We start from the raw sequence: 24861 nt of genomic DNA, 5'->3' as shown, positions 1-24861 counted from the left end.
CTGCACACAGGGAGACAGCCCCCATGTCCCCTGGGTCTCAGCCTTCATGTCTCTCCTGCAGCACCTGGCTGACCTGCTCTACGGTCACACTCCTCCCACCCCAGAAGCCCCCCAGGGAGCAGCATAGGAGTGTAGACCAACCCCTGGAGGGTCCAGGGAATGTATCACCCCACCCCCATCCTTGCTCCAGGAAGCTGGGGCTTGTGCATCAGCTGTGGGCCCCCAGGGTAGAAGCAGCACAATTCAAGGAGTCCCAACCTGCTCCATCTCCTTGTCTGCTCCCCATAAGGCTCCCAGCGAGTGGGCCTGTCCGCAGCAGCCCCCTCTCTGCAGACCTCCAAGGAGCACAAAGCCACATGGGCTCTGGGAAGTTAACTACTTGCTGCAATGAGGAAATAAGAGAGAATAAAAGTGGTGGCTGGGGGGAAGTTACAAAGGTTCTGGAATTCTTTGAAAGGCCTGTGGTTCTGAGCTCAGGGCTTGGCTTCTTTGTAGGAACCAGATGCCCTTCGGAAGAGGCTGGAATGCTCAGCCCAGCCAACGAGGGGCCGTCCCTGGGATGGAGTCAGCCAGCACTGCTGCCTTGACCTTAGCAGAACTGCTAAGGAGAATGGGAAAGGAGATTCTTTCCCATTCACAGCCGGTGGTGCCCATTGGCTAGCCCATCGGCTAGATTTGCCAGGGGCCCAGACCCTCACGACTCTCCACAGTCCACCTCTGGAGGTGCCCCGGCCGTGCTGCTATCCTCCAGGGGCCATTGACATCCACCCTGTGCATCACGCTCTGTGCTTAACTCATTCCTACGCTTCATCTCACGTCATCCCAATGGCCACCCTGATGATAACACTGATTTTGCAGATGAGGAGCTGGTGGGGAGGCCGGGTGACCTGCTGAGCTCATGAGTGGCAGAGCGGGCGATCAGACTGCAAAGCCCCTGTCTTTCCACACTAGCTATCAGGTTCCCAGTTCATCTGCAGGGGTCAGCAGCTGGCAGGCCACCTCCTCACAGAGGACCTAGTCCCAATCTGAGCCCGTGAATCTCTGGCCAGACCTGCTCTTCCCTCGCACTTTGCTGCTCTGTCATCCTTGACCCCTCAAGTTCTCACGCACCCACGTGTGATGCACGTGGTAAGTCCCTGTGGCCTCAGGTTCCCGAGATGCCCCTCCCCATGGAAGCAGAGCCTCCCTCCTCTCCTGACATTCAAATAAATTGTTTCTAACAGTCTGATCCTTAAAAACTGAAAATCCTTTCATTTCTTGGTTTCCCCATGAAGCACACTTGCATTTCCTGAGACTCACATGGTCACTCAAGGAAGTGGACAGTGGTCTTTAGGGCCATGGTTTTCCCCAGCATAGGAAGACAGGGTGGGACCAGCTGGTCTCTGCAGTCCCTTTGGGCTCTCCCTCGAGCCTAGGAGGCAACCTCCCCAATCCGTGGGGACCAGCAAGGCCCTCTGTGCAGGACGTCTGACCTACCTGCTCCTAGACCCTTGCTCACACAGGACCCCTCTGCCCCCTGCCCCACCAGCAGTCCAGCAGCCATGGGATCTGCCCTCACCAGACTTCTCAATGTTAACTGCCCTCTCAGGGTCCCTGTTCAGGCTACAGGAGTTCATATTTCTGATCATTGTTGGTGGACCTGGGTCACATTTTCTCCCCAGAATCTCTTAGCTACCATATAAATCAGGGTGCATGTAGGTACTTGGGGTGGGGTCCACAGGCCCTGAGCCCACTGTCATGACCTGGACTCATCAGTCTCCCTTTGGGGACAGGGGCAGAGAAGTATATTAAGGAAATGAAGAACCACAACTGACCCTTTAGAAAAACGTACACACAGGAGATCAGCCAAGATGGCGGAGTAGAAGGACCCTGAGCTCACCTCTTACAAGCACATCAAAATCACAACTATTTGCAGAACAATCATCAATGAAAAAGACCTACCAGAAAAGATCTACAAAGATTCTACAAATAAAGACATAAAGACATAAAGAAGGAACCTCAACGAGATGGGTAGGAGGGGCAGACGCTCAATAAAGTCAAGTCCCATAACCCTGGGTGGGCAACCCACAAACTGGAGAATAATTATGTTGCAGAGGTTCTCCGACAGGAGTGAGAGGTCTGAGCCCCACATCAGGCTCCCCAGCCTGGACGTCCTGCACCGGGAAGATGAGCCCCCAGAACCATTGGCTTTGAAAGCCAGCAGGGCTTAATTTCAGGAGTCCCATAGGACTGGGGGGAGAAAGAGACTTCACTCTTAAACGGTGCGCACAAAATCTCACATGCTCCAGGACCCAGGGAAGAAGCAGTAATTTGATAGGAGCCTGGGCCAGACCTGCTAGTCTTGGAGAGTCTCTTGGAGAGGTGAGGGTCGGGGGGTGGCTCACCCTGGGGACATAGACTCTGGTGAGAGCCATTCTTGGGAGCTCCTTCTACCGCGTGGACACTGGTGCTGGTAGGCACCATTGTGTGGGATCCTCCCTCTAGCTCATCAAGGCTGAGACCTGGCGCTACCTAACAACCTGTAGGCACCAGTGCTGAGATGCCTCAGGCCAAGCAACTAACTGACACAGCCCCACCCATCAGCACACAAGCTGCCTAAAGACCTCTTGAGCCCACAGCCACCCCAGACACCGCCCTGCCCACCAGAGGGCCCAGGACCCAGCCCCACCCACCAGTGGGCAGGCACCAGACACAAGAAAACCACAATCCCACAGCCTATGGATACAGCCTGCCCACCAGCAGGCTAGACCCTGCCCTGGAACCAGCTGGGTCCCAGTCCTGCCCACTATCAGGCCAACACAAGCTTCAGGACAGCCTGGACCCTGTACCCAACTGTTTCAAGAACCGCCCCTCCCCACCCCAACAGTGATGTGACACCAGCTCTGGGATCCCTGAGCCGAGCAAGTAGACTCCGCGACCTGGCTCTGATCACTAGTACGCAGGCACTAAACCCAGGGTTAATACCTATCCTTCTCAAATTATTCCAAAAAATTGCAAAGGAAAAAACACTTCTGAACTCATTCTATGAGGCCAGCATCACCCTGATACCAAATAACAGACAAATATATCACAAAAAAAGAAAACTACAGGCCAATATTACTGGTGAACATAGATGTAAAAACTCTCAACAAAGTATTAGCAAACCAAATCCAACAATACATTATAAGGATCTTACACCATGATCAAGTGGGATTTATCCCAGGGATGCAAGATTTTTCAATATCAGCAAATCAATCAATATGATACACCACATTAACAAATTGAAGAATACAAACCATATGATCATCTAGATAGATGCAGAAAAAGCTTTCTGACAAAATGCAACACGTATTTATGATTAAAAAAAAAAAAACTCCAGAAAGTGGGCATGGAGGGAACATACCTCAACATAATAAAGGCCATGTATGACAAACCCACAGCCAACATCATACTCAACAGTGAAAAGTTGAAAGCATTTCCTCTAAGATCAGGAACAAGACAAGGATGCCCACTCTCATCACTTTTTTGGGGGGCGGGTGGGGGGCAAGCCATGTGGCTTGTGGGATCTTAGTTCCCTGACCAGAGATTGAAGCTGGGCCCTCAGCAGTGAAAGCACAGAGCTCTAACCATTGGACTGCCAGGGAATTCCCTCTCATCATTTTTATTCAACATAGCATTGGAAGCCCTAGCCACAGCAATCGGAGAAGAAAAAGAAATAAAAGGAGTCCAAATTGGAAAGGAAGAAGTAAAACTGTCACTGTTTGCAGATGACATGATACTACATATAGAAAATCCTAAAGATGACACTAGAAAACTACTAGAGCTCATCAATGAATACAGTAAAATAGTAGAATACAAAATTTATATACAGAAATCTGTTGCATTTGTATACACTAACAAGGAACTATTAGAAAAAGAAATTAAGAAAACAATTAATTTACCATTGCATCAAAAAGAATAAGATACCTAGGGGACTTCCCTGGTGGCGCAGTGGTTAAGAATCTGCCTGCCAATGCAGGGGACACGGGTTCGATCCCTGGTCTGGGAAGACCCCACATGCTGTGGAGCAACTAAGCCTGTGTGTCACAACTACTGAGCCTGCGCTTTAGAGACTGTGAGCCACAACTACTGAGCCCTCGTGCCACAACTACTGAAGGCCACGTGCCTAGAGCCCGTGCTCTGCAACAAGACAAGACACCGCGATGAGAAGCCCGCGCACCACAACGAAGAGTAGCCCCCACTTGCCGCAACTAGAGAACGCCTGCACACAGGAATGAAGACCAAACGCAGCCAAAAATAAACAAACCAAAAAAAAGTATAAGATAGCTAGGAGTAAACTTACCTAAGGAGGTAAAAGACCTGTACTCAGAAAACTATAAGACACTGATGAAAGAAACTGAAAACAACACAACCAGATGGAAAGATATACCGTGTTCTTGGATTGGAAGGATCAATATTGCTAAAATGATCATACTACCCAAGGCAATCTACAGATTCAATGCAATCGCCATCAAGTTACCAATGGCATTTTTCACAGAACTAGAAAAAACAATTTTAAAATTTGTATGGTAACACAAAAGATCCTAAATAACCAAAACAATCTTGAGAAAGAAGAACAGAGATGGAGTCTCTGATTATTCTTCAGTATAATCTGAAGTCTCCCTGACTTCAGATTATACTACAAAGCTACAGTAATCAAAACAGAATGGTACTGGCATAAAAACAGCCATACAAATCAATGGAACAGGATAGAAAGCCCAGAAATAAACACTTATGGTCAATTAATCTATGACAAAGGAGATAGGAACATACAATGGAGAAAAGACAGTCTCTTCAATAAGTGGTGCTGGGAAAACTGGACAGCTACATGTAAAAGAATAAAATTAGAACATTCTCTAACACCATATACAAAAATAAACTCAAAATGTATTACAGACCTAAATGTAAGACCAGAAACCATAAAACTCCTAGAGGAAAACATAGGCAGAACATTCTTTGACCTAAATTGTAGCAATATTTTTTTGGATCTGTCTCCTAAGGCAAAGGCAATAAAGGCAAAAATAAACAAATGGGACCTAATTTAACTTAAAAGCTTTTGCACAGCAAAGGAAATCATCAACAAAATGAAAAGACAATCTACTGAAGGGGAGAAATTATTTGCAAATGGTATGACCAATAAGAGGTTAATATCCAAAGTATACAGACAGCTTATACAACTCAACATCAAAAACACAAACAACCTGAATGAAAAATGGGCAGAAGGGACTTCCCTAGTGGTCCAGTGGTTAAGACTGCACTTCCACTGCAGGGGGCATGGGTTTGATCCCTGGTCAGGGAACTAAGATCCCACATGCCATGCGACGAAAAAAAAAAAAGGGCAGAAGACCCAAATAGACATTTTTCCAAAGAGCACATGCAGATGGCCAACAGACACATGACAAGATGTTCAACAGTGCTAATCATCAGGGAAATGCAAATCAAAACTGCAATGAGATATCATTTCACACCTGTCAGAATGGCTGTCATCAAAAAAGACACAAATAACAAACGTTGACGAGATGTGGAGAAAAGGGAACCCTCATACACTGTTGGTAGGAAAGTGAATTAGTGCAGCCACTGTGGAAAACAGTATGGAGGTCTCTCAGAAAACTAAAAATAGAACTACCATATGACCCAGCAATTCCACTCCTGGTATATATCCAAAAAAACCCCAAAAACACTAATTCGAAAAGATATGTACACCCCAATGTTCATAGCAGCATTATATATAATTGCCAAGACAAGACACGGAAGTAACCTAAGTGTCTATCAACAGATGAATGGATAAAGTAGACGTGGCGTGTATATAAATGTATATGTATACTACTCAGCCATAAAAAAAGAATGAAATTTTGCCATTTGCAACAACATGGGTGGACCTGGAGGGCATTATGCCAAGTGAAGTGAGAAAGACAAATACTCTATGATATCACTTATATGTGGAATCTAAAAAATACAATAAACTAGTGAATATAACAAAAAAGAAGCAGACTCACAGATATAGAGAACAAACTAGGGACTTCCCTGGTGGTCCAGTGGCTAAGACTCCATGCTCCCAGTGGAGGGGGCCCAGGTTCAATCCCTGGTCAGGGAACTGGATCCCACATACTGCAACTAAAAGCCCGCATGCCGCAACTAAAGATCCCGCATGCCACAACTAAAAGATTCCACAACTAAAAGATTCCACATGCTGCAACTAAGACCTGGCGCAGCCAAATAAATAAATAAATAATTTTTTTAAAAAGAGAGAGAGAACAAACTAGTGGTTACCTGTGGGTAGAGGGAAGGGGGAGGGGCAAACGTGGGGTAGGGGATTAAGAGGTACAAACTACTATGTACAAAATAAGCTACAAGGATATATTGTACAGCACAGGGAATATAGCCAATATTTGATAATAACTATAAATAGAGTATAACCTTTAAGAAATGTGAATCACTATATTGTACAACTGTAACTTATACAATATTGTACATCGACTATATTCCAGTTTTAAAAAAAGAGAAATAAAGAAAAACGTACATTCATGCATTCATTCACTTATCGAGGACCTGTTTCCTGAGCACCTACCATGAGCAAGTACTTGGGGCCAGGTGCCCGGTGGGTGGTCTGAGGGGCGGAAGAAGAAGGCTCAGCTCAGGCACCTGGGCCAGCTTCAGGCTTAGAAACACCGAAGGCAAATGGTGCCAGAGGATGGGGGAGGGGGAGGAGGGCGCGTGTGAGCTTGCATGCTTGCGTGCCTACAAGGCATTGCTAAGGAAGCCGTCTGTCTGCTGTTTGATTTCTGCGCTTCTCAATTCAGGCCAAGGTGGGGGGCCATCTGCTAAAGTGGACACAGAGAAAACATTTTCGCTATGTAGAAAACTGGCTTCTGAGGGGAGGCTGTGTGCCCAGCATAGAATCAGCCTGCAGAGGAGGTGCTAGAGGCAGCGGGCAGGGCTGGGTGCAGGGAGGGAGGGCTGGAGACACACCCCTGCTCCTGCCCCATCCTTGGGAGGCCTCAGGCCTGCCAGTGTCTCCAATGAATCAAGCCCCTGCCTAAAACTTCCACATCTTTGCATGGGACTTGCATGGGAGGAGGGCTCCCCTCATTTTTTTGTGTGTGTGTGTGGTTTTGTTTTTTTTTTTTGCGGTAAGCGGGCCTCTCACTGTTGTGGCCTCTCCCGTTGCAGAGCACAGGCTCCGGACGCGCAGGCTCAGCGGCCATGGCTCACGGGCCCAGCCGCTCCGCTGCATGTGGAATCTTTCCGAACCGGGGCATGAACCCGTGTACCCTGCATTGGCAGGCAGACTCTCAACCACTGCGCCACCAGGGAAGCCCTCCCTTCATTTTTAATACCTTCATTAAGATATAATTCACATACCATAAAATTTACTCATTTGAAGTGTACAGCTCAATGGCTTTTGGTATATTACTAGTTTTAAAAAATTGTGGTAAGTATATATAACATAAAATGTACCACTTTAACCATTTTTAAGTGTACAATTCATTGGTATTGATTATATTCATAATGTTGTGCAAGTATCACCACTATTTCTAAAACTTTTTCTTCACCCCAAACAGAAACTCTGTACCCATTAAACATTAACTCCCTACCCCCTTCCCCAACCCCTGGTAACTCTAATCTACTTTCTGTCTCTCAAAATTTACCTATCCTAGGGACCTCATTTAAGTGAATCATACAGTATTTGTCCTTTTGTGTCAGGTTTCTTTCACTTAGCATAATGTTTTCAAGGTTCCTCCATCTTGTAGCTTGTGTCAGAATGCCATTCCTTTATGGCTGAATAATATTCCACTGTATGGATAGACCACATTTATTTATCCATTCACCTGTTGATGGACACTTGAGTTGTTTCCACCTTTTTGTGAATAGTGTTGCTAAGAATATGGGTGTGCAAGTATCTGTTTTAGTCCTTACTTTCAATCCTTTTGTGTATATACCTAGGAGTAGAATCATATGGTAATTCTATGTATAGGTGTTGAGGAACTGTCACACAGTTTTCTACAGTGGCTGCACCATTTTACATTCCTACCAACAGCGTACTAGGTTCCAACGTCTCCACCCATATTTGTTATTTCTGCTGTTGCTGTTACTTGATGGTAGCCACCCTAATGAGTGTGAGGTGCTATCTTATGTGGGCTTGATTTGCATTTCCCTAATGATTAGTGATATCATGTGATATCACACAATGTTAGTGATATACTGATTATTTAAAATAAATAAATTTATTTATTGGCTGTGTTGGGTCTTCGTTGCTGCGCGCGGGCTTTCTCTAGTTGCAGTGAGCGGGGGCTACTCTTCGTTGCGGTGCGCGGGCTTCTCATTGCGGTGGCTTCTCTTTGCTGTAGAGCACAGGCTCTAGGCACATGGGCTGCAGTAGCTGTGGCACGTGGGCTCAGTAGTTGTGGCTCGCGGGCTCTAGAGCACAGGCTCAGTAATTGTGGCACATGGGCTTAGCTGCTCCGCGGCATGTGGGATCTTCCTGGGCCAGGCCCCTGCATTGGCAGGTGGATTCTTAACCACTGCGCCACCAGTGAAGTCCCTGATATACTGCTTTTCATGTGCTTATGGCTATTTGTGTATCTTCTTTTGCAAAATGTCCTTTTGAACCCTTTGGCCATTTTAAAATCGGGTGCTTGGTTTTTTGTTGTTGAGTTATAGAAGTTCTTTATATATTCTGGATATTAATCCCTTATTGGATATATAACTTGTGAATATTTTCTCCCATACTGTGGGTTGTCTTTTCACTCTCTCAATAGTACCCTTTGATACACAAAAGTTTTTTATTTTGATGAAGTCCAACTTAGCTATTTTTTGGTCAAAGCTGCCTCTGCACTGTGTTTTTGGTGTCATATCCAAGAAATAATTTGCTAGACTAAATCCTACTCATCTTTGATCCCCCGCCCGGTGTAAATTAGTCCTCCTTGCGATCCTGTCTCATTGCACCTGTGTTCCCTTGGCAGTGCCATCTGCACCCAGTTGGTCTGCACAGCTCTGAGTCTCCCCAACCCAGAACCCCAACGGGCAGAAGTCATGTCTGTTTCCTTCCTCCTAGAAGCTCCTTCTGGATTGAACATTCTTGGCTCTGGGCTTTACTCTTCAGAATTCTGGTTCTCTAAGAATCACAGAATGTTAGCGCAGATGTAGAAAGAAGAAAAAAACCAGAAACGCTCTTTGAAATAAGAGCCAACTGCTTTCATGCACCAGGGGAGCTGGTACATGTCACAGGCTGGCTTGACTCAGTTTAGGAAAATACACCAATGGCTTTTGTTAGTCTGGAAGGGGAACTCACCCTCTCCCCTACCTGCAGGGGTCGAGGCAGGAAGCAAAAGGTGAAGGGAGCTGCTTCCACAGCAGCAAAAGGGACTGTGGTTTTCACAGACATCCTGGGAGAGAAGAGGTGAGAATCTGCAGAACAGAGAACTGGGGAGAGAAAAGATGTGACGGGGTGGAGAAAGACCAAAGGGGGAAAGCCCAGTTGGCCAGAAATGCCTGTGTTGTCATCTGTAACGAGTTGCTCCGTCACCCCAAACACCGGTGAACGTCTGCTCCCAGAAGGGCCCATGTGAACGATGCTTTGCACAAACCAAGTTGGGTGGTGTCCAGTGTAGACCCCTCCCGCCATCGAGTGTGCAGCAGAAGCAGGGAACGTGAAGGCAGGTGACCCAGAGAAACGTGGGGTTCCTCATGGGACTCTGGGTTTTCCACTTTATATGGATGGGGGCTGTACTGGGGTAAGTAGTGTCCCCCCAGAATTCATATCCACCCAGAACCTGTGAATGTGACCTTATTTGGAAATAGGGTCTTTGCAGGTGTCATCAAGTTAAGATGCAATCTTACTGGATTAGAGGGGGCCCTAATTCAAAGACTGGGAAATCTGATCAAAGACACAGGGACACAGGGAGAAGGTCATGTGAAGACAGAGCAGAGACTGGATGATGTGTCTACTAGCCAAGGATGCCAAGGATCGCCAGCAGCCACCAGAAGCTGGGGAGGGGCCTGGAACAGATTCTCTCTCCGAGCCTCCAGAAGGAACAAACCTGCTGACACCGTGATTTCAGACTTCTGGCCTCCAGACTGTGAGGGAATACATTTCTATTGTTTGAAGCTCCCCTGTCTGTGGTATCCTATTATGGCAGCCCAAGAAACGAATGGAGGGGCTAACGTCCTTCTGTTTTAAGAGCAAAGGAATGGGAGGCCCCAAGGCTGGAGGGCTGGGAACATCAGTGGCCGACCCTGGCTAGCGTGGGGTCCTTGCCTCCAGCAGAAAGAGCCAGACTGGCTTCGGGCAGAGCCTCCGAGCTCCAGTTTCTCTGCTCTTTAGGGCTCAGGGTCACCAGACTGTTGGCTCCTTGGCAACTGGCAGTAGAAAGGGGAGGCTGAGAAGCCGTCTGGTCGAAACTGCCTCTGCACGTCACACACCCACCACAGCCAGCTTGGGTCTCTTAAGTGCTGCAGCAGAAACAGCAGCGCAGAGTGGGGTCACCAACCCCGGAAAACGCCCGAGTGCTTTGGGAGGACAAGAGCTGCCCCTGAGAACCATCCCCTGCCCCCAGTAGTGTGACACCCTGGCGTGTGACCAGACTCTCCCTGTTGTGGATTTGGTGGCGGCCTGGGGAGAGGAGCAAGAGATGAGGAGGGACCAGAGGATGGAGGACTCACTTAGCAGAAGGGAAGGCGATGGTGAGAGCCCAAAGCAAGATAAAGGGACAGAGAGTGAGGTGGGGCAGGGAAGGGTTCCTGGGCAGATGGACCAGGCAGAGGGCCTGAAGGGGCAGCAACATGGCAGGAAAGCACAGAGCTGGAGGCGGGCAGGGGTTGGGGGGCTGGTCAGGTCACACAGGGGCTTGAGAAAGAGAAAAACACCTGGCCTCGGTGTTGTGCTGACAATTGCATGGCTCAACAGCGTCACTGTCGGGACTTCCCTGGTGGTCCAGTGGTAAAGAATCAGCCTTACAATGCAGGGGATGCAGGTTCGATCCCTGGTCAGGGAACTAAATGTCACATGCTGCAGGGCAACTAAGCCCTCACATCACAACTACTGAGCCAGCGCACCTAAAATAGAGAGCCTGCGCGCCACAACTACAGAGCCCACGAGCCCGGGGGCCTGCGCGTCACAACTAGAGAAGAGAAAACCCGCATGCCACAACTAGAGAGAAGCCCATGCACAGCACCGGAGATCCCGTGTGCTGCAACTAACACCCGACGCAGCCAGAAATAAATTAAATAAATAAATAAATCTTTTAAAAAGAAAACAAACAACCAATGTCACTGTCATCAGACACAGCCACTCTGTGACTGAGATGGATGGAGACAGAGACAAGAGGCCTCTGCAGTCATATCTGAACACAGAACGTGGACACTGTCCAGACCTAAAAATGGGCCCTGGTCCCCTTTCCTTGCGGACTGGCGTGGGTTTATCAATTTCAGCCTAAGCTTTGCTCTGTTCTCCTGCCTTCTAGACACAAATTATTAAGATACCTGATTGTGGCATCAATCCTGCTTCCCGACAGCCTCCACCCCAGCCCCAGTTTCCCCAGCACAAGCCCGTCTCCAGAGTCCTTCCTAACACCTCCTACGGACACCCCCCCCCCAGCTCCCCACGGTGTGCTGTTGCCCTCACTCCATTTCACTGCAGTTGTGTTCCTGGGGGTCCTTGGATGGAAGGTAACTGATACTTCATACACCATGGAAAGAACTGTGGGTTTTACTCTGAATCATACGGGAAGCCACTGGATGGTTTTAAGCAGAGAAGTGTGCCGCAATTTTCGAAAGGAAAACCACCCAACTTGGTTTGTGCAAAGCATCGTTCACATGGGCCCTTCTGGGAGCAGACGTTCACCGGTGTTTGGGGTGACGGAGCAACTCGTTACAGATGACAACACAGGCATTTCTGGCCAACTGGGCTTTCCCCCTTTGGTCTTTCTCCACCCCGTCACGTCTTTTCTCTCCCCAGTTCTCTGTTCTGCAGATTCTCACCTCTTCTCTCCCAGGATGTCTGTGAAAACCACAGTCCCTTTTGCTGCTGTGGAAGCAGCTCCCTTCACCTTTTGCTTCCTGCCTCGACCCCTGCAGGTAGGGGAGAGGGTGAGTTCCCCTTCCAGACTAACAAAAGCCATTGGTGTATTTTCCTAAACTGAGTCACAGGGCTGTTTGCATCAGCTCTAGGCAGCCAGGGAGACAAGCATCCTAGTGGACAGTGCAGAGGCGCCTAGCCACCCCCTTTCTGAGCAGAGGGACCACCACATTCAAGACACCCTTTAAGACAGCGTTTGTGGAGGGAATTCCCCGGCGGTCCATCGGTTAAGACTCCACGCTTTCACTGTCAAGGGCCTGGGTCGATCCCTGGTCGGGGAACTAAAGAGCGGCCAAAGGAAAAAAAAAAAAGAGTTTGTGGAAAAGACAAAATCAATCCACACCTGCAGGTACCAAGGAGCCAAGGACATAAAGTCCTACACAGATGTCTGATGTTTCGGTCTGGATGGGTGGTGACGTCATTCTCATAACCCTGTGTGTGCTCAGCCAGGAGGGCTAAGGGGTCAGACTTGTGAATAACTGGCCCCCAGGTTAGGAAGGGAGCTCAGATGAGGAGGTGTATCTGCCTCCCCTGCACCAGTGCATATACACATTGCTTCCAAATTGTGCCCGGGAGGGTGGGCTAGCTGGGGGGCTTCTTCCAAGGTGCCAGGCTACAATGTGTCCCCTTGTCTGGTGAAACCGTGTGTTGTGTGTGTGTGTGTGTGTGTGTGGTCCTCCTTTGGTTATTGGTCCAACAGCATGCCCAGTGGTCCCCAGGGAGGGCAGAGGCAAAGTGTTTGTATTGGGCCCCTTGCTGCCTCCCCATCTGACCTGGCTGCTTCTCCTATTTCTCCCAGGACCCTCTCATGCCTGGAAGGTGGAGCCCTCTGTTAGGCCTGCTTGCTTGAATTTCCCTACCTCACCTGGATTGGTGGGTTCTTCAAGCCTCATCTTGACCCTGTCTCCCACCACAGCACCCCTAACCTAGAAGAAGGTGGAGAAAACTTGAGACTGTAGAAACAAACATGGAGCATGGAGAGCTTGCTGTCACCCCCAGGACAACCTCTGCATTTGGAAGGTGGGGTTCTGGGAACTAGAAGCTACACTGGTTATCAGCTGCATCAGTGCACCTGTGTGTGCCCTTGAGTGTTGTGTGTGTGTTGGGGGAGAAACTGAGATACTGGGGAGGGAAAAGCCTTCAATCAAATCAGGAGCCTCCATTCCCATTCACACATAAGGGTCTATGAGGCACTGCAGCGCATGCATAAATTTTATCTGAAAAAAAATGTGTATGCAATATATTGAGAAAAAAAGACTAGAAGAAAATATTCTGAAGTGTCAACAGTGGTTTATCTTGCGATGGGATCTAGGATTTTTATACTTTCGTGTTTTACACCAAACGTGTTGGTTATGTAATTTAAATTTTATTTATTTATATTTAAACCAAATTCTCCAGCCAACTGTGCTCTTCCCCAGTTGCAGTAACTTTCCTTTGAGTTCGTTTTCTGGGTGAACCTAAAACAACGACTCCCTCTCAAGTTCACACTACTTCATACTCGTGCTTTCATTCCTCCTTCCTTAGCCTTGGACAATCGATGCGTTGGGCCGGGGGTCCCCGTCCTCAGAGAGTCTGCAGCCTAGGGGCATTCTCTCCCTACGACCCGCTCCTCCGCGAGGAATCGGGGTCGCAAGGGGCGGCGAGCATGTTCCGGGGTGGGTGGTGTCCGAGGGAGGCGGGGTAGCCCTCCGGGAGGCGTGGGTGTCGGCCTTGGCTCCTCAACTTCCGGGACAGTGGGTGTAAAATGTTCGGACAACGTTAAAAGGGTCGACTGGGCTTTCTGCGGTCTCCTGCTCCCGAACCCTCCTGAGAGGGCACCCTGGGGAGGAGGATGCCCGTGACCCCTAGCGCGGGAACGGCGGGACCCGGACCACACGTAGACCTGGGTTCCGATGTCCGGAGGCCACACTCTGGGACAGAACCTCGGGACCCAGACGCCGGGCGGGGTTGCCACGACAACGCTCTCAGGCGCGCAACGATTGGCGGAGCGCAGAGGCGGGGCCCGGGAGGTGCTCCCGCGAGAGCTCGGCGTCCCGGCTTCTGGTCGGCGCGGGACGAGGGCGCGAGGGAGCGTGGGGCAGCGCTACCGGCCTAAGCTGCCACCTGGACTCTACTGCCGCGTACCGTGTGGTAGCCGACCCTGCTGGCTGTGCCACCGAAATGTGCCCAGAACAGGAACCTTCTCCCTCCTCCGCTGCGACCACCCTGGTCTGGGCCACCTTTCGTCGCCTAGAATACTGTCCAACCTCTCGCCGGGTCTCTCAGCTGCGCCCTTCAGTCCGTGTCATCTTGTGGTGCCCTGCTTCTCTCAAGAGAGTCAAGGCCCTGCCCCGTTTGCCAGCCCCTCCCTGCTCCCCCACTTCAGCTTCGCTGACTGCTTGACTCTTGACTGACCTTGCTCCATACCCCGCCCCTTCCCCCACCCCACCTTTGGACTTGCTGGTCCTTCTGCCTGGGACACGCCTCCCCAAGACGTTAGCAGGATGCTCGCCTCTTTAGTGAGGTGACCCACCTGCTTAAAGTTACACCCCACAGTCCCCATACTCCCTGCCCTGATTTTTCTCCGTAGGTCTTGTCACCATCTAACAGAGTTAATAATGTACTTATATGTTGTCTGAAAGCTCCATGGCCAAGAGTTCGTCTTGTTAGACCAGAGCAGGTACTCAGTGTTGTAGACTGAGCAGGTGGAAGAGGGGTCTTCTTTTCCTTCCCAAGAAGGGTGGTGAATCCCTTGGGTCACCCTCTCTGGAAGGAGAACCGGCCAGGACTGGCTGACTGCCCACATGCCAAGTGCCTTACTTTCAATATCTCACTCCCAGAGTAGCCTCCCATTCCTGCGGGAGGCCCAAGGCGTCTCAGGGAGCCCTATCCTCCAAACACCATCATCCTCAGCTCAGAATCCTCTGGGCTCCAGATGTCGCTGGCTGGTGCCAGCAGCCCCTCCTACGTGCCTGGCACTCTGCTGGGTGCTGCCCTCAAGGCTCTCAGTCTAGTGGGAGGGAAAGAGGAGAGTGATTACCACCACGCGTAGGGCAGTGCTGAGGCCGGGCATGTGAGGCACAGCGTAAGGAGGGTGGGCTCAGCGTCCAGAGTGGGGCCTCTGGAGTTCCTCCTGGTGGTCCCCGGAGGCCTTTCTGGCGTGAAGTGTGCACTGTGGACGACAATCACTGGTTGTCTACTCCGTGCTGATGCGATTCCTGGGATCCAGCTCTTTGTGGCTGAGAAGGCTGTGCTCTTCCCAGGGCCCAATGCTGCTTCTCAAGCGGGAAGCCAGACAAGCATCCAGGGCTGCCCAGAATTGCATCCAAGTGTCCAGACAACTGGCTTCCCTGTGGGTGTGGGCACTGGGAGAGGAGCTCTTTGCATGGTGTGTGGCTGGGTGAGCCAGGGCAGCCATATGCCGCCAGCCTTGTGGGGAGCAGGGCACAGGCCACCCTGGCAGCCAGATGCTCCTGGGCCGGTCTGTGGCTCAAAGGCGTTTCCTTCAGGAGAGGAGCCACCTGGCTCCTCTCCACCTGCCCTCCTGCTCCTGCCTCCCTCTCAGCTCCAAAGTCTAGGGTTCTAGGGCTGTATCAGCACGGGGCCATGCTGCACTGTCCTTCTGGCGTGGAACGGACATCTGGTCTGCCTCAGCCCCCGCAGCCATGGCATCTGTGGCCCCATGGAACGCAGTGGCAAGGAGGAGAGCCGGAACCAGGGGAAGGCCATACTCTACTGTGATCGCCAACTGGCCGAGCATTCCTGGCATGACCCACCTGGCATTGCCCTTTCCACTGAGGCTTACTGAGGGCAACCCCTGAGGGCTCTCCTTGTCAGGGATCCTTCTGCCAGGCGGTGTCCGCTCAGGCTGAGGGAGGTAGGGAGGGACACTGGTTACAACTGATGATGCCAGGCCAGTGGGATCTTGAACCCGCAAATAGTAGGAGAGGAGGGCAGCCCCTGCCCCTTGCCCATGATGCGTCCTCCAGCTGGCAGAGGCATCCAGCCTGCTCTGCAGGAGTTGGGTCTACAGCCTGAGAGAGGGCTTCATTTTACAGATGGGAAAACTGAGGCTCTCAGAGGGGAAGGAAGCAAATGTGTGCTCAGTGGGCTTTATCTTGTTTGCAGGGCTGAGGTCGGCGTCATAAGCTCCGTTTTACAGAGGAGGAACTGGGGATTGGAGAAATGAAGTGCTGTTTGCCAGTTGTCCTGGTAAGCCCCTTATCTGGCCCGGGATGGCACGGATCTGAGAAGGAGCCAGGGCAGTGCCAACGCTTGCTTGTTTTGCCACGAGATGGAAAAGTGAGCCCAAAGATGCAAGGCTGAGGGAAGGGAGACCCAGGATCAAGGTGACCCTCCTGCAGGAAGCAAGAAGTCCTGAGGCCCAGCTGGGTTGGGAAGTTCAGAATGAGGACGCCAAGTGCAGCAATGTGGGTCCTCACTGTGGTGGGTGCCCTGCCCCTCCCTGGTGGATGGAGTTGCACTTGGTCACTAGATCCTGAAGAAATGAGAAAATGGCATCTTTGGCTTCTACCTGGGGTTCAGACGAAACCATCAGGGTGACCCCTGCCTTCCTCTGCAGGCTCTCCCCTGCCGAGCCTTCCCCCACAGGCCCTTCCCTTCCTTTACATCAACCATGGGAACCTATGCCCGAGAGACATGGCACCCCAGGCCTGATGCCATTCCAGACGCAGAGGGGAGCCCCCACCTTCACCACCGTATCATCCATCGTTGTCAACAGTGACATGACTCGGTCACACCCCTTCAAGGGCCGGGCGAGTCCAGTTGGGGGCAAAAGGAGCAGCCTGTGCCAGGTGACTGTGACAGAACAGACGGCCGAGGGGCACAAGACGGGTACAGACGTCCCCAGGTCCCTCCACAGGGGCCAGGGAGGAAGGGGCTGGTTCCAAGATGGGAGGGGGCACCCCAGGCCCAGTCACCCCAGCAAGCTGCCCTGGAAGGGTCTGTCTGAAAGCCGGGTGCACACTGGGTGGTGGGGCAGGCTGCCTTGGGGGCCAGGGCCGGGGGGCCCCGGGAGCCAGGTTGAGCAACGGGATAGTGTCCATGGACTTTGAGCCCAAGGCTGAGGGAGCGTGACCCAGCTCGCGGAAGCAGCTTTTTAGTAAGTGTCTTGAGCTTTCTTAGAAGCAGGCTGAGTTTAAATTATAAATAAACAAACGAGAACTCTGCAGCAAGGCAAGGCGTGGGCTGGTAGGAAGACGGGAGAGACTGGAGGCAGAGACCTCACTTAGGAGCTAATATTCCCCCCTGAACTTGAACCCTCCTGTTCTCTCTCCCCACCCTGCCTCTGTCTCAGGGGCTCGTGGGCCTTCTGCTGAAGGCATCACCTGGGGTCTCAGGCTTCAGGGGCTGACCCTGGCTGGTCTGCAGGAAGAGGCCCAGCGCGGACCCCCACGGTGGGGAGTCGGGAGGCCCACCTGGCTTACACCACCCAAGGCGTTCAAGCCCGAGTCTCCCTCGGACAAAAACAGGCCCCGGTGGACACTCATCCGTGTGGGAGGTGTCTTACCAAATGTTTGAAGGGGAAAAAAATCCCATTTTCTTAGCTTTTTTTTTTCCTTTCTATTTTTTGATTATTTTTCTAGATGACTTCATTTCCAAGAAGGGTGTAGGGGAAAGAAGGAGGACAGAGGGAGGGAGGACAGGGGCCCTGAGGAGGGATGGAGGGGGGAGAGTGGGTGCCAGGCCCAGGGAAAAGCTGTGGGGAAAGTGGGGGCCACCTTGTCCTGACCGCGGTGCTTCCAGCCCAGGCTGTGTCCTCCTCCTGACCCCCACGGACCTCTTGGCCAGCTCCACTCCCACAAGTCCCTGGGGCAGAGTTCAGCTCTCATCCAGCCAGGATTAGCAGAAGAAGGGCTTCTAGGAGCTTCTCTCTGGGGCATGACCTCCCTGCCCCATGGACAGAGGTCTCCTTACCCCTTATACTGCTCAGAACCAGCAGGACACACTCTGGCTAGCTTAATGGCAAAGAAAGTCTCTGCTCAGTGGCCAAACGCCCAGGAGCAAGGCCCCAACCACAAGGCCTCCACCACTGGGCACAGACCCAGCAGCCCACGCGTGACAGGGCACTGCTGCCCATAAGCCAGGACCTTCCACCCCCCCACCCCCCCCCGTTGCTAGAAAAGAGATGCGGGGGGATCTGCTTTCTGGTGTTGGCTGCTTCTGAGTCAGTCTGTTCAGGTGAACCTTGGTTGGTGGAGCCCAGGTCACATTCCCCCACTCTAACTGCAAGGAACTCAGAGAACACCAGCAAGGTAGCAGCCACCCCAGAACCCCTTTTAGTTCACAGAGCCCAAACTCCCAGCAGCTGCTGCGCTCTGAGGGAGAAACCATCCCAGGCCTCTCTCCCAGCCTCCAGTGGCTGCTGGCCATCTTTGGTGTTCCTTGGCTGGTGGGCACACCACTCCAGTCTCTGCCTCCAACTTCACACGGTCGTCTCTTGGGTCTAAGTCTCAAATCTCCCTCTGCTTTTCTCTTCTGACACCTGACACTGGATTTAGGACCCACTCTAATCCAGGATGATCTCATCTCAAGATCCTGAACTTGGTTATATCTGCAAAGACTCTATTCTAAGTATGGTCACGTTCTGAGGTTCTAGGATTCCATCTTTGGGCCCCCAGCCATTCAACCACTCCAAGAGGCATGAGAAATGGGCACTGAGAAGGTGGCAAGGGAGAAGAGGAAGAGGTGAGGTGGAAAGGGACGTTTGGGCAGGAGAAACCAGCTGCCCAAGCCCAGCATCCATGGGGCTGTCGAATCTCCTTTTGCTACTCAAACCCCAAGTCAGCTTGTGGCTGCCCAGACAGAGCTTCCCACCACCTCCCGTATCCCCATCATTGTCTTTTCCCCAAGGCCAGGCATCATGAACACCCCATCTCCTTGAGGGCTCCCAGGCCCCCCTGCGCCTCAGACCCCCAAGATCTCCAGGTCCAGGAGGCAGGAGAAGCTGCCCTGCCCCTCCTGCCCAAGGGGAAGGGTGGGTCCCACAATCCCTTCATCTTTTGACTTCCTACCTCCCAAAGTGCTTCCTTTCCTCTTCCCCAAATTCTCTGTTGGAGTTTGGGCCATTTCTTCTGATGGGGCTCATTCCCATCCTTGGCAGAAAATGCTCTCAGAGATGGAGAACCTTCAAGATGCAAGATGCATGGGTCAGAACCAGAATATAAAAACATCTGTGTGCACTCTGCAGTTTACACTGCCCTTTATCCTACACTGTCTCCTCGGATCCTCACTACTGCCTGTGAAGGAAATACTAATCCCATTTTACAGAAGAGGAGACTGAGGCTCTGAGAGGTTTAATGACTTGCCTGAGTTTACACAAACCTGAGATTCAAACCCGAAACGTCTAACTCCAGCTTTTAATGCTCTTCCCACCAACTCCAACACACTGGGCTCAACCCCATAAAGAATCCTGTCCATGTCACAGCTTCAATCTTCCTAGGAACAGGAAATTCACCACCTAACAAAACAGCGAATTCCACTGACAGTCCCAAGTATCAGGGAGTCTTCCTTCATTGAGGGAAAGCCCTTCCTTCTTCATGTAACTCACTCCCCCACCCCCCGCCTTGGCAATGGGCAATGCCCCTGCCCCAGTCTTCTCCAGGACACATCTCTCCATTTCTTACCCCTTTCTTGAAAAGTGGGGCTCTGGCCATCCCCTCCGGGTCACCCTCCCTAGAAGGGTTTCTGGCCTCTTGATGCCCAACCTACAACGTCAAGGACACAGGTCCTTGAGGCAGCTGCGAAGGGTGACTTTGGACAGTTGTCCCCTGGCACTGTGCCCGAGTCAGGCGGAACTAAGGTGAGGACTGTGCCCGCTCTGGAGGTGACAGTCTCTCTTCCCATGACCAGAGTCTGGGGGTGAGGCCCGGCCATCTGGCCACCTCAAGCTGGGGCCACCACGGACAGTCCCGGGCAGAGGTAGTCACTGTGCCACAGCACAGTGGCAATGTCACACGTTGGAAAAGAAGAAGAAAGGCAAGCACCAGCAAGCAGAGTGGCTGAGGAACAGCTGAGCTGAGTCACTGCAGCCAGGCGGGTGGAGGCGGCTGCAGGGGTGGGGTGGAGGCCTCCCAGGGACGGAGGAAGGAGGAGGGGACACCAGGCACCTGGCACCCTCCCCTGGGCTTCTGGAGCTGTGGAGGGTCAAGTCACCTAGCAGCAGGGTGCCCAGGGGGTCGAGCTGACCATAAGGGCTGTGCAGCCAGCTGGCCTCGGGCTCCATTCCCAGCTCAGCCACCAACTGGCCCACAGGCCTCCACCAGCCACGTAATCTTTCGAAGCCTCAGTCTCCACCTCTGTCTAGTGGGGTAATGGCTGCCTCCCCCGCTACTGGGCCGATTACTGAAGGCCACGGTGCCAAGTGCTATGGGTGGCATCTGGCACACAAGGGGGGCGCTGAGCCAGGCCCCAGTGGCTCTGCTCATCATCATTATGAATGAGGAGCCTTTAGGTTTTCCCAGAGCAGGATTCTGGGGTTTGCCCAGTGGGCCTCCCCCACCCCTGCCCCAGGCCTTCCTGCTGCCCCATGGGTGCGTTTCTGAGGCTGTCGGTGGTCTTGGGCTGTTTCCTTGTCGACTTTCCCACACTTCCCCCCTTCATGGGCCCCAGGTCCAGGTCCAGCAGGCTGGGCTTTGGGGTAGCCATGTCTGTATCAGGGCAGGGCTCCCACCTCAGCTGGCATCCTGCCGCCATCACCTGCCAGGACCCACACTGTGTGGTTCCCGCTGCCGCCAGGCAGGGCTGCAAAAGCTGGCGCTGAGTCCCACTCTGCAGAGTGATCAGCAGAGTGACCTCACCTGACACACAGCACTACCCCAACCTCTCTAGGAGCCACAGCAGGCTGTGCTGGTGTGTCGCCCCCCACTCCCCTGACACACAGGAGGTCCCTCAGATGGCAGGATGCCCCCATCCTGCTGAAGCTCAGGGTTTAGGAACTGGAAGGCATCCTGAAGACAATCCAAACTCATTCCCTCAGGCCCTGAGAGGAAAGGGACCTGCCCAAGGCCACACAGCCAGTGGTGACAGGGGGGTTGCTTCCAGGCTTCCCTTCCCCTCGGCGGTCCTGCTGGGATTTCCTTGCCCAGGAACCAGCACCACAGGCCTCACCCCAAACGGGGAGCCCATGCGATCCTAGCCCCTCCCTCCTGTGTGCTCGCCGCTCTCCCTAGGCAGGCGCCTGCCTCTCCCGCCCCCATGCCACCGCGGGAAGGGGTTCCTATGGCACCCCTTCCCCCGCACACACTTAGCTCACTGGCAGCCCATCTGCCCGGAGACAGTGAACAGCAGATGCCTCTATGTACAGCGGTGCCTGAAGCGCAGCGGCCCTGCGCCTGCCGGACAAGAGCGTGCCAGCCAGGCACAGGGCTCACGTGACACTTGGCTGGGGCAGGGGCCCCTCATCCAGGGCTGGGCCAGGAGGGGGCCAGGCCACCCAGACAGCCTACCAGGGCTGGGGACCAGGGTGTCCAAGGCCGGAACCAGTGTCCTGCGGGGGAGTTGCTGGATGGGCAGCTCCCTAGCAGGCTGCACCCTTGGGGGACGGGCTTCTACAGCTCCCTGACTCCCTGGGGAAGGCCTAAAGTGAGGGGGTTGGTGGACTCCATGGACAGACCCCACAGGGTCAGCCACTGCACACAGCGCGTGTGAAGGCTTGTGGAAGAGGGTTCAGAGCATCCAGCTCCTGTACAAGTGTGGGACCCTCGGCTGGGCCTCATGGGGCTCCTCATTCTGTCTTGGCCCCAGCCTCATCCCAGGCTCCCTCAGCAAGCTTCTCTCTCTCCTGAGTTCTTACAACCAATGGGGGTAGATGGCAGAGCAGGGTCAAGGGACCCTAGGGCTGGGCCTCCTGGGAGGTGGTCACAGTTCCTGGACCCACTGGCTCCTGGACTCACCTACTGTTTCCGGGATGCACGTGGCCAGTTGGCAAAGAGCCTCGTTTCCATGGCAGCAGCCTCAAGCCCTGGGTCCAGGAGGAGGGGCTGGCTGAGGACCCCAAGAGCTCGGCCTTTGTCTCTGCTCTGCCCTCCCCAGCCAAGGAACAGAGCTTTGTAGCCCGTGGGTGGCCAGCAGAGCACTGGAGGGCCAGCCCAGCCTGGGGGAGGGGAACTGCTGGGTGGTGGTGCACATACTTTTCCATCCTCTATAAAAACAGGAAAATAAATTGGCTAAGTCTGGAGCCCTATGGACTCTGGCTTGACATAAGCTAAATTTGTCTGATTCTGGAAAGAATTAGAACATTTCAATGATCTGCAAATGGGGCTGCTGGCTGCTGAGCCCTTATCTTGTTCATGGCCTCTAGCCCAGTGTCCCATGTGAGAGGTGAGGGGGAGAGAGGTGAAAGGGGTCTTAGGCTGGTGTGAGCCAGCCTGCCTGGGGCAGAGGGATGGACAGCTTGGCCTCTGAGGACCCCGTTAACTGAGACGGCAGAAGCCATGACAACCAAAGCTCACTTCCAAGCCCTGCAGCCTCCCTTTCTCCCCCGCCTTCACCCTTTGTTTTCCTCCCCTCCTCCCGGCGCCCCCGCGGTGCAGGCAAGCACAGGCACACGCAGGCACACACACGCACGCCCCCAGGCCGCCTCTGCTCCCCTCACATCTTGCGTTTGTTTTCCTTCAGCAGGGCTCCAATGGGGACACGCTGCACTCTCACAATTGGCAGCTCCCTCCGATCCCCCCCCCACGGAGGTGCCATATGTCAGTGTCATGAATAAGCATGAGGCGCTGTAGCTGGGGGGCTGGGAAGTGGCAGCTGCCAATCACCTGCCGAGCAGACATGGGGTGGAGGCTACCACAGGGTGGGGTGGGGGGGTCACCACTACCAGAGGGGCGGGCCAGGTGGGGGGATGGTGTGGGCAGAGGCATGGGAAGAGGGTAGGATCAGAGCATGGTCACTGGTCCTCACCAGAGGGACCCACCTCCAGGTGACCAGTGTGCTTTCCTGAAAACAAGCAAAACCCAAGTGGCATGGTGTGACCGTGTGGGGTAGCCCTGAACCCTGCCCCTCAGCTTTGTGTCTGCCTGCAGGCCCGCTGGCCAGCCCACACCAGCCCCTCCAGGATGCCCTTCTCCTCCCAGGCTGCGCCCGCACCCTGTGCCTCTCCCCAGCACGTGCTCCATCTGAGCCTCCCACTAGTGAGCTGGGGACCAAGGCTTCACCTGCAGGGAGAAGGAGGGGGATCCAAATTCAGCCAGCACCTGTGCTGGGCCAGGCATGTCTACACAGGGCCCCATTCGCTCTCACAACACTCCTGGGAACTGGGGGTTTTTAGCCCCATTTTACAGGTGAGAAAACAGGCTTAGAAAAGTTTGAAGAAACTGTCTCCAAGTCTTATGGCTCAGAGTCGGGTAGCTGGATTGTGCTCAGGTCTGCCAGTTGATTGCCAAAGGCTCCGAGCACTGGGACCGGGGTACTGTTCTGTCTGCGCTGCCCTGGGTGCCCTCCACCTGACTGCCACCCAGGACCTGGCCACTCCTCCTTCACCTCCCTGCCCTGCCCTCACCCCTTTAGAGTTTACCCTTCCCTGAGGATACTCTTATCCATATTGGATCCTGTGGAGACCACGCAAGTCATGGACACCTGTCTGCACATTTGTCCTTCCCCAGCACTGTCCCACCCCCTGACCAGCAGTGACCAGTTCAGGCCTGACCCAGCAGGTGGCTGTGGAATGAATGAAAGAATGGACAGAGTCAGGCTGCAAGGCAAGAGCCATGTGCTGAGCACCCCAGTGTGACTGCAGAAGTGTGTCCCAGGGAGACGGAGGCCAGGCCCCGCCTACCCCACACCCTAGGCCTTTTTCCTCACTCCCAGCCCAGCCGGAGGCTGAGGCAGGCGATTGCGTGGATTGCATTAACCACTCCGGGTTAATTGGCTGTCCCTCACCACCAGCATGACAGATCCTGCTTGACATTTCTCTAGATAGTTAATTGACACCCAAGTAATTTGTCACAGAGACCTCGTTATATGCCAACTGGGTCCCCTAAGCCGTCAGCATCTGTGCCCCAGAAACAAGATTGGCAAGTTAATAATGGAGACTTAATCATGCCATTCCCTGCTGGTATGGGAAGAGAACTGCCCGGAGACAAGATGGGGCACTGCTGGGAAGAGACGGTGCTTTCTTAGGGCCTTGGGAACAGAGCATCCTCAGAGAGCCTGGAGTCCCCTCCCCTCAGTTTCCCCAACCAGGTGTGCCTTCTGCTGACAGTGGTCTGTCCACTGAGGAGCGCCCCTCCATGAGATGGGCTGCGGCTGACTCCACTCCCCGGCTCCAGGCTGGACACATGGCCTCCCCTCCCCTCCAGCCGCAGTGATAAAACTAAGCAGTGATCACAGTCCATCCAGAACCCAGGGCCTGGGGCTTGCGATGGAGCCTTTAGGGTAGAGGCTGCTCTTTGCCTGGGAACACCACAGGGGAGAAAGTAAGCCTGGGGCTGCTGCCAGCCATCTAGCACCCAGAGGGGAGCCCCCCTGGGAATGGCACAGAGGGAGAGGGTAGACGTGTGTTGCAGCCAGGCCACTCACAGCCAGCTCTACCCTGGAGTGAACTAACAAGGCCCTATTATTTGCTTAAGGTGGTTTAAGTTTGCTTCTGTCACATGTAATCTGGAGAGTTCTCAGCTCAAACACCTACAGGCTCTTACTTCAGGATTCAAGCCTGTCTGCAGAGCCCATGTGGGGTCTGCTTACAAGAGCGAGAAGGAGCCCTGAGCAGGAAGACAGCCTAGTGCAGAAAGGCGAGGCCTGGACAGAGGGGATCTGGGTTGAAGAGG

General features: G+C 53.1%; 1 protein-coding gene across 15 annotated transcripts in view; it reads right to left on the bottom strand.

Annotated features, from left to right (window-relative positions):
* ENDOV (endonuclease V) overlaps positions 1-24861 on the bottom strand; it is a 100118-nt gene that overhangs the window by 48931 nt on the left and 26326 nt on the right. For 4 of the 15 annotated variants that reach the window (XM_049701482.1, XM_033438688.2, XM_033438684.2 and 1 more), the window contains one exon: positions 15992-19220. The exons of 6 other annotated variants lie outside the window; for them this stretch is intronic. In XM_049701482.1, coding sequence (XP_049557439.1) covers positions 18955-19220 — 266 coding nt within the window. In that variant the 3' untranslated portion in view covers positions 15992-18954. Of the gene's footprint in view, positions 1-12056; positions 15246-15991; positions 22236-24861 lie in introns of those variants that run through there. 5 more of the 15 variants (XM_033438687.2, XM_033438689.2, XM_033438692.2 and 2 more) reach the window with 5 other exon arrangements.

Source organism: Orcinus orca, chromosome 19 (assembly GCF_937001465.1).
Source record: "Orcinus orca chromosome 19, mOrcOrc1.1, whole genome shotgun sequence".
NCBI lineage: Eukaryota > Metazoa > Chordata > Mammalia > Artiodactyla > Delphinidae > Orcinus > Orcinus orca.
This window is presented reverse-complemented; position numbering and strand designations above follow the sequence as displayed.